Source organism: Oratosquilla oratoria, chromosome 16 (assembly GCF_046742065.1).
Source record: "Oratosquilla oratoria isolate Oo_2021 chromosome 16, ASM4674206v1, whole genome shotgun sequence".
Classification (NCBI taxonomy): domain Eukaryota; kingdom Metazoa; phylum Arthropoda; class Malacostraca; order Stomatopoda; family Squillidae; genus Oratosquilla; species Oratosquilla oratoria.
In genome coordinates, this window is record NC_134792.1 from 46,001,225 (window position 1) to 46,016,752 (window position 15,528).

At 40.3% G+C, this 15,528-nt stretch overlaps 1 protein-coding gene across 1 annotated transcript; it reads right to left on the reverse strand.

Moving 5' to 3' along the window:
• Positions 1–11,337: 11,337 nt before the first annotated feature.
• Positions 11,338–15,315, reverse strand: LOC143033671 (uncharacterized). The gene is made up of 4 exons (XM_076199160.1): positions 15,292–15,315; positions 12,968–13,477; positions 12,556–12,702; positions 11,338–12,465 (listed from the first exon to the last, which is right to left on the reverse strand). Exons 1-4 carry the CDS (start codon positions 15,313–15,315, stop codon positions 11,338–11,340), a joined length of 1,809 nt encoding a protein of 602 aa, XP_076055275.1.
• Positions 15,316–15,528: the final 213 nt, after the last annotated feature.

Sequence of the window (15,528 nt, forward strand, 5' to 3'; positions counted from 1 at the left end):
TTTACGGTGAAATATTCAGGGCTCCTTTGACCTATTTCTTATTATAATTTTTTGTCAGCCTTATGGGCGGCATGTCCAGACAAGAATTGCCGCCCCCCTAAATGTGTCGTCCCAGGGCATATGCCCCCCCCCCCACATGTGAGAGCCCTGCTAAGAACCTACACACAAACGGGGGCAACCAATATGATCCCTAGTCTAACTCCAGATCGTATGAGATCGGTATCTGAGACTACCCATACTTCGAGATGGAAAAGGAAAAGGCAACGTATCTAATAACCACTGGTGGACGAACCAGAAGCACAAACGTCCCATATATTCACTTAATTGCATTTCTCTGATTGTAGTATACAGGACAGGAACAACGTTGTGGTAGCCTGTTTCTTGTTCTCCGATCATCACGTGTAGATTAAAATGGACCTTATCAATTTAATTTGACTCTCCGGTCACAAAAACAAATAAATAAATAAATAGATCAATAAATGAATAAACATAAGTAGGTAGTTGAGATTACCCACACTAATTGTTGTGCACAGGACAGGAGCAACGTTTGTGCCTGTTTCTTGTGCTCCGATCATCATATGTAGATTGAAATGTACCTTATAAGTTTCATTTGACTTTATGGTCACATATATGAATAAATGAGTAAATAAATAAATAAATAAATGAATGAATGAATAAATAAATAAATAAATAAATAAATAAATAAATGAATGAATGAATAAATAAATAAATAAAAATAGAACATAGATCAATAAGAATAAACGTAAGTATTATTATTTTTCCTAATTTCGTCGTCTATGTAGTGAAATGATAAAAACCGGTAAGGCACTTGGGTTAGATTGGTGTCACGTGGAGCGTCTGAAATAAGAAGGCATGGTTATAGTGGATTAGCTAGTGAGGTTTAATGTGAGATCAAAGGAGGGGAGGATACCGGGGGACTGAAGGAGTGCTTGTATAGTTCCGCTTTAAAAAGGAAAAGGAGATGAGTGCGAATGTAGTAGTTTTAGAGGAATCAATTTATTGAACGTAGTTGGAAGGACATATGGGAGGGTTTTAATGGAGAGAATTAAGAAGGGAACAGAGGGAGTAATTGGTGAGGAGCAGTGTGGGCTTAAGATTTGCTAGAAGTTTTTAGCAAAAAACAAGGATGATTTTGGGATCTTTGTGGATTTGGAGAAGGCTCATGGTAAGGTAAACAGAAAGATGCAGTGGGAGGTGTTATAGATATATAGGATTAGGAGTAAATTGTTAAGGTCAGTTAAGAGTTTTTACGAAAGTAGTAGAGTTTATGTTAGGACCGGGAATGGTGAAAGCAAGTATTTTGAGGTGAAGGTGGGGCCGTGTCAGAGATATCACGCCGCCATGGCTGTTCAATATAAAGTTTGGGTGGATGTAAACTGTAGAGTAAAGGAAGCAAGTAAACGATCTGGGGGAACTGAGTAGTGTCACGAGGAACACAAGGAATAGGTATCTGGGAATGGATGCAAAGAGGTGGCTGTGCCTACGACATTCTATGGGGACGGAGACTTGGAATTCAAAAGAGGCAGAAAGGAGAAGTTTAAATGTGTTTGAGATGAAGTGTCGGAGAAATATGGTGGGAGTTACAAGGATGGATAGAATGAGAAATGAGGTGAGTAGGAGAACAGAGGTAAGAAGGGAGCTGGTAGATAGGGCTGATGAAAGAGTATTGGGAAGGGTTGGACACATGGGATGAATGAATGAAGAAAGAAGCTAAAAGTGTGAAAAGTAGATGTGGATTGAGTGAACCTGAGGGGACGACCAAAAATTAAATGGATGGATGGTGGCGAAAGGGGTTTTTAGCAGGGAAGGGAGAAGGCAGGAAACAGGTGTGAGTGGACAATGTTCGTATATGGATGATATTTTTACGCAGCCCTAAAGGATTCGTCCCCATAATCACTATTTTTCGCATGAGTAAACGAGGAGGGAGGGCCGTTGTGTTTAAATGGAGCGGCCCTGCTGTGGATGTGCTGTGTCTTGCTGCATTGGTTCTGATCCAGGCAGGGGATGATATTTTATCCACGAGGAGCTAAGATGAGAAGGAAACAATGAGTGGGAGTGGGTGCGTGTCTTGGCTAGCTACTTCCCATATAAAGGAGAAAGAGGCCCTTGGTATATAGATGGATAGATTATATTATCATTAGAAACTTCCTCCATTCTGACATCCTTTCTACCCTCGTGAATTATTCCAGGAAGTCTATCATCCACTCCAGGAAATTCACTTTAAGCCTTCATATATGTTCCAGTTTTCATCTTATCTTTTGTGGGTTCCGTAAGGACAGCTTTCTTCGAATTCAAATGTACATAACCCACTCTTGTAGTACGCCAATCACTCTCCAGTAAAATCCTAGCAAATTAAATACACATCACCTTCCTTTTCTCAATCCGTACAAGTTATCTGCCCAGACAATCACCTCATCCATATAAATATGTTGCCCGACCACCAGAAACTCCCGACCGCCATCACAAACTTTCCTACTACCATTACTATAAGCTCCCTCCACCACAATGAAGATCATTTCAGTCATCACCTGTAAAACTATTCTATCCTGTAAAACTGATTATATTATTGTAAGTCAGAATTCATAGCAGTGGAAACGCGACAGAAAAGAAAAATATGTATATATATATATATATATATATATATATATATATATATATGTATATATATATATATATATGTATATATATATGTGTGTGTGTGTGTGTGTGTGTGTGTGTGTGTGTGTGTGTGTGTGTGTGTGTGTGTGTGTGTGTGTGTGTGTGTGTGTGTGTGTGTGTGTGTGTTGCTATTGTGCATGGCAATGTTATTGAAAATGTGCCGGTCTAAAGAAAAAAGATGAACGCAGCGAGATAGTATAAAAGAATCAGACTGGAATGCTCATTGGTTAGGAAGAAGACCAACGAGACACAAATCATACACTGCGGTTATACAACCTAGAAGTACAATAGATACCTTATCAACGCAGTGAAAATTATTATAATATGTTGCTTCATTCCTATAAAGTCGCGACTAGCCTGACCCATAGGTGGGTCGTGACAATGCTATATGGTCTTAAGAATGCAGGTTCTACCTTTCAGCGCTTTATTGATACCATTCTTGCCAGTGTAAACAACACCTTTACTTATCTAGAAGACATCTTGGTTGATAGTGAGACATGTGGAGCATATCACTGATGTTCAAACTGCCCTTTCTATTTTGGCTGACAATAATGTGAGACTTTCCCTTGGTAAGTGTGAATTCTTCAAGTCAGAGCTTACCTTTCTTGGTTATGAGCTTAACTCAAAAGGGATTAAGCCGTTTAGTGAACGTGTTGCAGCTATTTCAGACTACCCCGTGCCGCATACTACGCCGACTTTGCGCCCTTTCATGGGCATGTGAGATTTCTTTACATCAATTATCTCTAACTTTGCAACTGTAGCTTATCCCATTACTGAACTTCTCAGCCAGTGTCAGTCTTCAAAGTGCCTCACTTGAACAGGCACAGCAAAGGACTCCTTCAACAAATTGAAGCAGGCTTTACTGGACTGTCCTATTCTAGCCTATCTCTCACTCACACCGACAGACTATCAACTCGTGACTGACATTTCAAACCTAGCCGTTGGTGCTTCACTCTATTAGGTCATAAACGGCAAGCGAACGCTACCCTTGGTTTTTACTCAAAGAAACTCTCGGACACACAACGTACTTATTCTTCCTACGACCGAAAACTGTTGGCCTTTTATCTAGCCGTTTTACATTTCAAGTCACTCACTGACGGCCATACATTTACCTTATTACTTGACCACAAACCTTTACTTGCAGCTTTTCACTTCACCTCACTTGCTAAATCTGACAGACAACAGTGACAATTCTCTGTTATTTCGGAGTACGTGTCCTCAGCCAAGTACATTCGCGGCGGCAACAAAGTTGCAGCCGATTGCTTATCACGACCGACATGCGCCGTATCATTTGATGGAAGGTGACGAAGAGTTGGAAATATTGAAACCTAGACTATCCGGGTTCATTTTGCCCTCCCACCTGACCCTTTGGTGTGACACCTCGACCAAGACTACACGACCTCTCCTCCTGTTACCCTTACGGAGTAACGTAATCTCTTCCTTGCATAACCTTTCCCATCCTGAGATCCAGTCCACATCTAAATTGGTAAGACAACGTTATTTCTAGCCTTGCATTAACAAAAACGTAAAGAACTTTGTCAAAGAATGTCTTCCATGTCAACAAGCCAAGACTGCTCGCCACACCACATCTCCTGTTTCACCTATCTCTACTCCTACCGACCGTTTCCAATCAGTCTACATTGATATTGTTGGACAAATCTCACCTGCAACCCTTTCTAATTATCCTTACCCTCTTCCATACAAATACCTGCTGACTTGCATTGACCGAGCGACCCGATGGACTGAAGTAATCCCTCTAATTCAGGGATTCTCAGCCTTCCTTGGCCCATGCACCCCTTTCACCATTTGTCAGAATGTCATTCCCCCCTCCTTCCCAAGATTGTCTGTTTCAAAAGGTGCATTCTAAATAATATGCAAATATTACTAAAAATCCTTTTATTTTTTCCAAATTAGTATATATACATTTATAATTTTACATGGATTATGTTAATAGTGAAGTTTTACAAATTAAATGCAAATTGAAATTATTGATAGATATATAAAAATTGAATAAAAGTCAGATAGTTCTTTTTATTTATAAAGATCAACTTGGGTCAGCACAGGTATAATTCCAGCCCAGGTGACAGGCCAGATAGGCCAAAATCTATAATTGCTTTACTCACCCCGTAAACTTACTGTGGTCACAATTCACCCCCAGAAAACCCAAAACTTCCCCCTGGGGATGAATTTCACCCCTAATGAGATCCCCTGCTCTAATTGACACCACTGCGACTTCCGTAGCGATTGCTTTCACTAACGGATGTTTATGTCGTTTCGGAGTCCCACTTCACGTCATCACAGATAGGGGTTCCCAGTTCGAGAGCGATTTTTTTTTTTTTTTTTTACTTTAGTCAGTCATTGGTTTTCATAATTTACAAACTACCAGTTATCACCCTCAAGTGAAAGGAATGATCGAACGTTATCACCGCTCTCCGCGCTAGACAGGAAAACTGGTTCTACTCTTTACTCATAGTTGTACTTTGACACCATCTAACACCTCACGTAACTATTTTCCCCATTTACCGCGGTTACTGGCGCCCGTATGCTATGTTCTTCAATTACAATCACCAAGGAACCCACCACCACATCGGATAACACAACCATTTTCCACCTTATCAAAGAAATGCAATCAATCAATTTCCATGACCTCGCGTCGGGTGACTGCCATACAAGAACATTACTTCAGCCTTACGTCCCTCCTGCCCTCCACACATGTTCTACAGTTTGGATGCGAGTAGACAAAGCCCGCAAGAATTTGGAATCCCCGTATTCTGGTCCATATGACATCCTTCGACCTCCCCAGTGTGATACGTCCCTCTCAATTGACCGACTCAAACGGGCGTATCTTCCCATCACCCGACCACCTCAGGAGCGCACAAATGACGTTATTGAACCCGACACTACAAATACAAATGACGTCCCCGACACCGATGCTCAGAAACTCTCACCTGACGTCTCCATCCCTGCCTTTGAATCCTTTCCCACCTTGTTCTCTCCAACTTTTTGACCACCTCCATCTACCCTTCCTGCAATCCCACGTGTAACACGACCGAGAAGTACAGTTCACTTCAGAGACCACTCTGTTTGTTTTTGCGTTCAAGTACTCTCGGCTCTTAAAAGAGTCACTGTTAATATTTTCATATACATTTTTGATATCCTGTAATATATTTATCCCCTTATGGATGGGAGTCAATGTAGTGGTTGTAATATATTGTAGTATAATGTAATGTATTGTAATGTGTAATTTATAACTGCTCATGTACCTACGTGCATTCTCTGGCACAGTAAGCAACATACGCCAATACGTCGATGTCACAACATACGATAAATATGTTCTGGAGAGTCTATTGCCTACTAAGGACATGATTCCTTTCTCCACAAACAGGACTCAAATTGGTTACCACGGCCGAAAGTTGAGTAACGTACCGAATCTTGGCACCCAGGCGTTAATAAAGCTTTGGCCGTGCCCGTGCATTAACAGCGGGACAGCTTTAGGCCGACGTGTAAACGGGTCATCGTAGGTAAGGATGTGATCGTGTTCGAATCTGGAAGAGATTGACTGGAAGGATGCTAGGTGCGAGATGGCGTTACGTGTCACCCTTGGAGTTTGACAGTAGATGCAGGTGTGGGCCAAGTGTCGAACATCCTTGCTCATTGTAGTCCTGTTGAAGCCCGACGACATATGTTGCGAAGTTCGTATTCCATGGTGAGATAGGTCGTGTAACTGGCGGAGAAGAGGATACTGATGATTCTAGGACAGGAAGGCTTGGGTGGTACGCCTACTTGCGGATGCGTCGGCTGAGAGGTGAATGTTAGTTCCAGAGAAATCCAAACTCTTTATCTGCAAGGTAGGGTTGTCCCTCTACTGCTGCAGTTCGGCATCATTAGTTGTACCTGGATCTCTGGCGGCGTAGTCGATGAGACAGGAGGAAGCTGCGGAAATGTTACGCGACAGTTCATCGGCAAGGGCGTTGTTTTCACCTCGGACGAAACGGATGTCGGTTGTGAACTGGGAGATAAAGTTGATGTGTTACAGTTGTCTAGTAGTGTAGGTTGTCTGGTTTGTGGTTCGTTTATATGTGAAATTCTTGTGCATCGGTAAAGTCCTTGGAACCGCTTGACTGCCTTGTACTTTTGAAAATAAGACTCAGTAAATAATTCATATTTGACAAAACATTAAAATAACTTGTCAATAATGTCGTTGATCAGTAGGCACACGCGTTCCCAAACTTGTTAGGTATGATAGGTTGAGGAGAAGGAGACGAGTTTTTCAAGCAAATGCGCAGTTTCACTAATCTATAGTTGTGTAGTAATCCACGGCAGTCACTTGCTTTATATGCGATAATTTGTAATTTTTTCGAAATTGAGACAACCTCCCCCACATCACTCCTGCTAACTTCTCTCCACCTTATGTCTTTTTCCGTCGCGGCGGCCCAGTCACACTATATCCATTTGCCATTCTCCTTTCTGGCTACCTTCTTTGGCTAATTCAATTTCCTCTCCTCCATTGCCTCCACAAAATATTTAATTTCAGCCTGCCCTTCCCTGGCATCTGAAATGAAGAATCGGACCATCAGCAGAAGAACTGTAATATATAACTGTAATAAAACCAACAGTCCTGTACGGATGTGAGACATGGACACTGACAATAGAAAGGGAGAAGAGACTGGAATTATTTTTTAAAACAACAAGCCTACCGGCTACGCCGGGGGGCTTGGCCTGCGGCGCGGGCGTTGCGCGCCCTGGGCTACGCCCACTTTGCATAAAAATAAAACACTTGAATTATATTGTTTTTTTATTTCTCATCAGCGACTACAATACTATCATTAACTTTTATCTTTCTCCGTGGTGGAGACGGGGTATTCTCTCTCTCTCTCGAGACTATATCATTGCTGCATATTTGGGGGGCTTGGTCTGCGGCGCGGTACGCCCACTTTGCATGAAAATAAAACACTTGAATTATATTGTTTTTTTATTTCTCATTGGCGACTACAATACAATCATTAACTTTTATCTTTTTCCGTGGTGGAGACGTGGTACTGTCTTCATCGTCGCTTTGCCGCTTGACAACATCCTTGTTCTCCTCGATTAAATTTTCCTGGTTTTTAGGTAATTTTTTGAGTACTGATATGATGTCCTTCATTTCTTTTTTCAAAGTAACAGTTTCGGAATCGCTTTCATCTGGGTCGTTATCCTTGTCATCATTGAAAACAAAGTCTGGGAGAATCATCTTTACGGCGTCTTCTTCTGAGATGTTATAAATTTCCTTTGGGATTTCTCTGATTCCAAACTCTGGTTCTTCTTCGGCGATCGCAGAAGTTTCACCGCGAGCAACGACGGCCGGTGGTTCTACTTGAGGACTGGGCGTAGCCTCAACAAAAAGTTCTTTATATACACAGTTGTTCGCAGGCCTTATTTTATATTCTCCATTTACATTGTGCCAGCCGGTATAATGAAATAACGAATCCCAGCTCGTTACTCTTGAACACGCCACGTACAGTTGTCCGTGAGGGAAACACTGTACTGAATCCAGAAGTAGCCCGCAACGTTCAAACGTTTGTCCTTGACTCTTATTTATCGTCATAGCATAGCTTAGTTTGACCGGAAATTGCTTACGCTTGAAATGAACTGGAGTATCTTGAGCCTCTAACGTGATTCTAGGTATCATCACTTGCTCTCCGCGGTAACTTCCACCTAATATTTTCCCGACTAAAACATTCTTTTTCAAGTTTGTCACTATGATTCTTGTCCCGTTGCATAGCTTCGGTGGGCAAATGTTTCGAATGATCATTAGCACACTCCCTACCTTTACCCTAAGCTGATGAGGCGGAAGGGATGGGCTTGTCATGGCGTTGAAAACTGAAGTCTGTATATCCGTTCCTTCTTCGACTGCAACATCAACACTATTGTAAACGACTTCCTTCTCTTTTAGTTTCTCGTGAATCATCTGATTGATGTTGTCGACATCATCATTCGTAGGTGATACTATAGCTCGTTTTTCAAAATACGACGCGTTCAGGTGGTTATTTTCTATGTCATCATAAACTTTATCAACCAACTCTTGGCGAGATTTGACTCTTACACCAAAGTCTTTGTCGAATTCAACGGGACCCTCACTTTGAGATCCCAATTGTAATAATTTCTGAGCAAATAGAATGTTTTTTGTGTCATCCTTCTTCAGACGTACATTTTCTGTCAACTCTAACTTTGTCAGATCGTTCCACATATAACTTGACTTGATGCAATGTTCGAGTTCCTCGTTCTTTCCACCGCCTCGGATAACAGGGAGAATTTGTCTGAAATCCCCTGCGCAAACAAACACCTTACCTCCCATAAACTTTTCGTTCTCGAGAACATCTCGTAACGTAATATCAAGTGCGGTCAACGTGTTTTTATTTGCCATCACTACCTCATCCCACACGATCAAAGATGTTAATTCTAATAACTTTGCAAGTTCTGAGTTTTTCTTAATGCTACATGACCTAACTTCGTTATATTCCATTAGCGGAATCTTGAATATGTTATGAGCAGTTCTTCCTCCCTTAAGAACTGTAGCTGCAATACCCGAAGAGGCTACCGCCAAACAGTGTTGTCACTCACAAAATGTAAAAATCCCAAGATGACCCTACGAAAAAATCCAAGAAAATCCAAGGATTATTTTTATACTGATACTTGCGAAAAACAAGGTGACATGGCTCTTGAAATGGATTGTGGCTTATTTAAAATAGGAAATTTAGCTAGAAGAGGAAGTTCTACTCACCAAATACTTTACAGACAATGGTAATATTGCAGGAAGAAGGATACTGGCATAGGGTCCTCCTCTAATTCCTCATCATCAACATCATCGGCTTCACTATGATATAAAGTTGCTGTGTTACTCTTCTTCCTGGACTCTTCCCTCTCTTTATATCTCATGTGACAGTGACCCAACTTTACATCTTTGATTAATGAAATATATGGTTCCCACTTTTGGCAAGTCACTTCTTGTCTTGTGATGGCTTGCTTGGCCTATAGACGGTTTGCAACTGTATTTGTGTGTAGTCTGTTGCTTTGCTTAGTTTTAACTTGGTTTATTTGGGAATAATTTCTTTCAATACATGCAGACGAGTGTGGCAGAGCTAATAAGTTGCACATAAATGTTGCAAGAAGATTAAAATTTTCTTTATTATTCCCATCTTTCACTGAAAGTAAATCATTCCAGAAAACAGTTGCAGACTGACTTAACTTATGCCTTTAAGTGTGTCTCTTGCATATAGAAGATCTTGCCATTGCTCTTGCAGCAAATCTAGCTCATCCTCCTTTATCAATGTTGGAAAATGTACAGCAAGTTTTCAAAGAGATTTCAAGTCCCTCTTTGTAGAAAGAGCTTCAGCTGGTTCCACTACCTTTAACATAGCAATGAGGCTATTTTCTTCAAAAGGAAATCTCTTTTTCATCTGCATGCACAATTCTATTAGAAACTGCTTGCAGTCATATTGAAAAAGCTCTTCCTTTTCCTGAAGAGGTTCACTTTCCGTGCTTCATGGAAACTTTGTGTGCCATCAGAGACGACTTATTGCAATCCTTGAGTTTGCTGCTACATACAGTACACAAGACAGTATATTTGTCAGTAGGATCTGGTTGTACCCAATCTTTCAGTTCATCATCCTCCATCCATTCCTTTCTAAATGCCTGCTGATACCACGTCACTTTCGCTTTTCTCTTTGGTGCGGTAACATCACCACTATACCCTGGTTCTTCAGAGTCACTCATAATGATTTCTAATTAAATCATGTAGGGTTGAATAACTATCAACAGGTCTCACATACCACACACGCACGATTTATGAGCTAGAGAGGACTGGCGGACTAGGAGAGAAACGTCTCGAACGTATTGAACGTGTTATGGACGCGTCAACTCATAGAAGACAACTTAGTTGGCAAGTCGTGGTTTCCAGCCTTAACTTTTCAACAATCTCATGAATTAAATTTTAAAACTTAATTTGTCCTCTGTTGTTAACATAGTGTACCTCATACTTTATTAAGTGGCAAAGAAAATATTCTATTGTTAAACTAATATTTTAAGCAATTGTCTACAATTTGGCGAAAAAATCCAAGATTTGTTAATTTTTTATAGTTTATTTCCAAGATTCCAAGTTGATGGCAAAAATGCCAAGATATTGGGAAAAAAGCCAAGGAGTGGCCACACTGCCGCCAAAGCTATCTTGCCCTGAGAACGTACCGAGTCCAACAACATGTTCAAAACCAAGATCTAAGAATATAAGGTCTAACCACTTCCGACCGAATTTCGAGGGAGTTGGCGCAGCGGGCCCGTGAACGTCACCTGGCTGTTCAAAGTGGGGTTAGCGGGTCCTATAGCTGTCAGTTGAAGCTGGTCCGTCGTTCGAAAATGACGTCGCCTTCGCTCGCACTGCTCCACGCAATTAGTTATATTCTGACAAATATTATATAAAATATATATATAAAATATTATAGTTCCTGTCTATATATATGAATATATATGATATATAATATATATATATATAATATATAAAATATTATAGTTCCTGTCTTCCTTGGCGTTTCACAGTTTTCTTCAGTGTATCACAAAGAGAAAATGGACTCAGCCAAATGACGTCAGAAGCTGCGCAGAAGAATGTAAACGGTCTGACCTGTATAATTAGACCTTGTTCAAAACGAAGGATTTACCAGTGCCCCCTGCAGCATTCACAAAGATTCCATTGTTCTTGTACCGATGTCCAAAATGCACTCGGTACATCACTGCATCGTACACTTGTTTTTGTTTATTGTTCAAAAGTAATTCTTTCTGTGCAACTTCCTCCTTCAACTTTTCTTTGTTATAAGACCTCTCTCTTCGAACGACATTTGAAGTCTTTTCCCCGCCCCTCGAAGGAGGCAACCTATATTCAGTGATGCTTCCCCCTCCACAATTCCACACGTGTTTTTTAATGTCATCTAATGCGTCCAAATATATTTCATCGTTGTATTTAGTTAAGTTGTTGATGTGCAGATAGTCACTGGCGAACAAATCTTTGGTTTCTTCCCAGATCCCTGATTGATTTTCAAGATCCGAAAATACCAACATGCTTGCATATGTCTCTCGAAGTTGTTTCCTATCGTTCGTGTGGTTGATTATCTCCAAAATTGTATTTTTCCATGTTTCTTCATCAACTAAGAGACCCAAGGCTTTGACAGCTTTTCTATTAGAGGGATACATTTTACCGTCAATTGTGCGAAGATCTTCGTATGACGTAGGACCTGGTTTATGCGTAAGCAGGAGCCTCAAGTAAAACAACTCTACTGTCTTGGTGGTCACCGCACGAATACGCCCCAGCGAGAAGGTACGGCCTTTTCGTTCTTCCCAACTTGAAGTGTTGGCGTTGTAAATGAAATGGCGCGGCACCTCGTGGTAGTGTAGATCGGCAGCGAAGCTAATATTTGAACACAATTTGAAAAACGCAGTCAACTGCGTGTCTTTATTCGTTTTCTTCTTCATCTCTTCTTCTGACGTGTTATCAGTGTAAAACACCTCATTTTCTCCTTCCAAATGTAAATCGAGTGTTGTCACAGGAGGATAATTTTTATGAATATCGAATTTGAATATTTTCCAAGTAGCTTCGTTAGCATTTACAAATCTTGCTTCTTGATAATTTCTAACCTCGTTTACATCTCCGTTGTCGGACGTTTTAGTGAAAAGAATGCGATCGCAACCCTTGTTCACGTATTTAGTAACGTAAGCGATGCATTTGATTGAGTTTGAGCATTCAACGTTTATATGAGCATTATACTTCAAACACAAATACGCGTTATATGGCACCACCCATGAATTGTCTATAGTTTTTTTTCTCACTTTTAATTTTTATTTCGAAAGAATTACCTCCTTCTCCAACCGATCTTCTTTTGTATTCTGGGTATCCATTGTTTCCAAACAATAAATCATTTCTGCAAGTCTTAGGGAAACCTTTTCCACATTTTTGTGCTCTCGAATGTTTGCCCTGACAACAACGGTGTGATTCATCGTAGCCTTTACATGGCCCATGAATCATACACTTTGTGACAACATCGTAAAGTCTTGGTTCTTTTTCCTTGTCGGGAATTTCTGCTGAGATCAATTGAGAAACTGTATCCGCGGTTACGCGTTCTTCCATCCACAACAATACGTGCACGTGAGGAAGTCCATGTTTTTGCCACTCTATGCTATACAGATATGCTTTAACACGACCAAAAATATGTTTGTGTGTCAAATCTTCTATTAGGCTATCAACTTTCAACTTAAATATCCTACTTACTATATAGGGGCGGTCACACGATTTTGTTTCAGTAGAACCTGTTTTGTTCATCCCCTCGCGTAACTCACTCCAATTTGGATTCATAGTAAAAGTTATGTAATAGTCTGGAGAGCCATAATAAGAGACGTATGCGAGAGCGTCTTGTTGTCGTTGCTTCATGTATCGAGGTCCACCAACAAAGTTGGGAGGCAACACGACTCTTTGTCCAATGTCATTCTTGTTCGTAACGTTCAATATGTCCGCCCTCTCTTTGCGTATTTGACTCTGATGAAGTTCCAGAAACGACAATTTGTTAGATTCAACCTTCACGAAATTGTCTGCTGCAAATTGCTGAAACAGCCTTCTACCTTTGGTTATGTAGTTGAAAACGCCTTCTCTTTCCATGTAAAGTGATGAATAAAACATAGCTGGTGAAAGTCGGTTATATTTCCCCTCTTTTTTCCCAGGTTGACATTTTTTGGTCATTTTGTAAGAGTACCCTATGTCGCCGTTGGGAATGAGTAAAGGATACTGGAATATGTCATAAAAGTAATTGTTATGGTCCAATATTTTGTTAGGAAATTTCGTGTTCGCTGCAGGGGAACTTATTATTATCTGAAGGGGGTCTTTGTCTGGACTCAAATCAACTATCCCTCCAACTTGCGAGGAAGACGTGGGTAAATGGTAAACCCCTTCATGCTCTCTCGTATTGATGCCTTCGGCTGTTTTTAGCGTTATGGACATATCAGGAATTTTATCGGTCTTTTTAACGTAATCGTCGATCAATTGTCTTGAAGATTCAACTTATTTGAGCATTCCCGAGAGACATATATTGTTAACCACTAAATAATCATACAATTGACTTATTATAGTTTCGTTTTTCACAACTTCATTTTCCTCTCTTTCTCGACGCTTTTTACTCTCTTTCTGTAATTTATCTTTGTGTGGATAAAAAAAATCGCACATCCTCTGAACACGTAACTTTAATTGTTGTTTCTTATCGTGGTAGAAGTAAAGATCCAAAAATGAATTATCAGACTTCCAGAACGGCTTTTCTTTACCAGCAATTAATTCTGGTTTTAGAATTCCGATTTTATGATACACTTTTCCTTGAATCTTGTAACATAACGAACTTTCTTGCTTGTTTTGAAGTGTTCCTGAGGTTTTAAATGACGTAAAGGAAAATAACGTGTTAAATCCGACTAAATTCTTTAGAAAGCGATTCGATAAAGGGGACGTTCCGTTATATAAAGCCTCAAGATCGCCGTTGAGTTTCGTCGCTAAAAACATTGGTGTTTGTCCCACATTACAACATATGGTTCTACGTTCTTTTTTCCCATAGTAACGCTTGACAAAACTTACATCTGAATGTTCCAATTTCACCGATTGAATGAAGTGTAACCCCTTTCTTATCAGTCTCTCGTAAAGATCCTATGTAAACCGTGGATAACCTCTCTAACGCCTCCACAAATATATATATATTTTTTTTATTGAGTTTGTTACGTTGTTCTCGCAAGTCATCTATATAGGCGGTTTGCGCTAATGTTAAACCCCCATTTAAAATGCCCCCTTTGGATTTTTTTAATTCCTTTTTTTCCCCTAAGCAATAACTTTTTTTTTTAGCTTGCTTTTCTTGTTTCAAAACTTTGCGAACCGCTAAAGCTTTTGCTTTAGCCTCTCTCCGTTCCTTTCTGGCCTCCTTCTTCCTTGTTCGTTCCTCTTCCTCGGCTCTTTTACGGTCCTCTTTTTGAATACGAACCATTTCAATTTTCTTTAGTCGTTCTTTCTTGTCTTAAATACGTTTCTTAATCATTAAATCTTTCGCTTCTTGAATTACGTTGACGTTTTCTTCCACTTTCGTGTCAGTGCTGTTACTAATTTGATCTCTTACTTTTTTAATAACGTACTTGTTAACTCGATCTATTCGCCTCTGGGCTTTAAAAGTTCTTTCAAGATAATACTTTTGATAATCTGTGTGATCCGATTTACCACCCTTTTTCGTAAAACTTTTGTACCCTGCGAAGTAATGCTTTTCAAACGCACACAAACTCTCTTGTGAAATTTCCCCCATCAAATGCTTCGAGAGACTCAAAAATTTCGTCGCTATATTTGTAATTTTTATCTTCTTTCAATCTCTTACTAAATGTTAATAGTTTTCGATGGAACAACTTTATTGATTCTCTCACTGAAAATGTATTGGTATTGCCGTATAAATTTGGAAAACTCGAAGCATGTTCACGCCTCAATTCACCCATTCGTTTTTTGTTTTCGTTCAGAAAAGCTTTGGTCATTTTTTTTTTTTTTTTCTGCGTAATCCATTTCCAAAAATGACGATTTCTCTGCACCTTGAACCTCGATGACTCGGGCATCTTTAACGTGGGTAAAGAAGCGTCCTAAACACAGAACGCCAGGTTACATCGGTTACATCGCCAGGCGACCGGGGGATGTAACCGATTTGCCCCAAGTGTCGCTGGCCGCAGGAAAAGAAAATTTTTGGAAGACAAATATTTTTATTTAGTATACAAGCCCACCGGCTGCGCCGGCCAGGCTACGCCGGGGGGCTTGGCCTGCGGCGCTGCGCC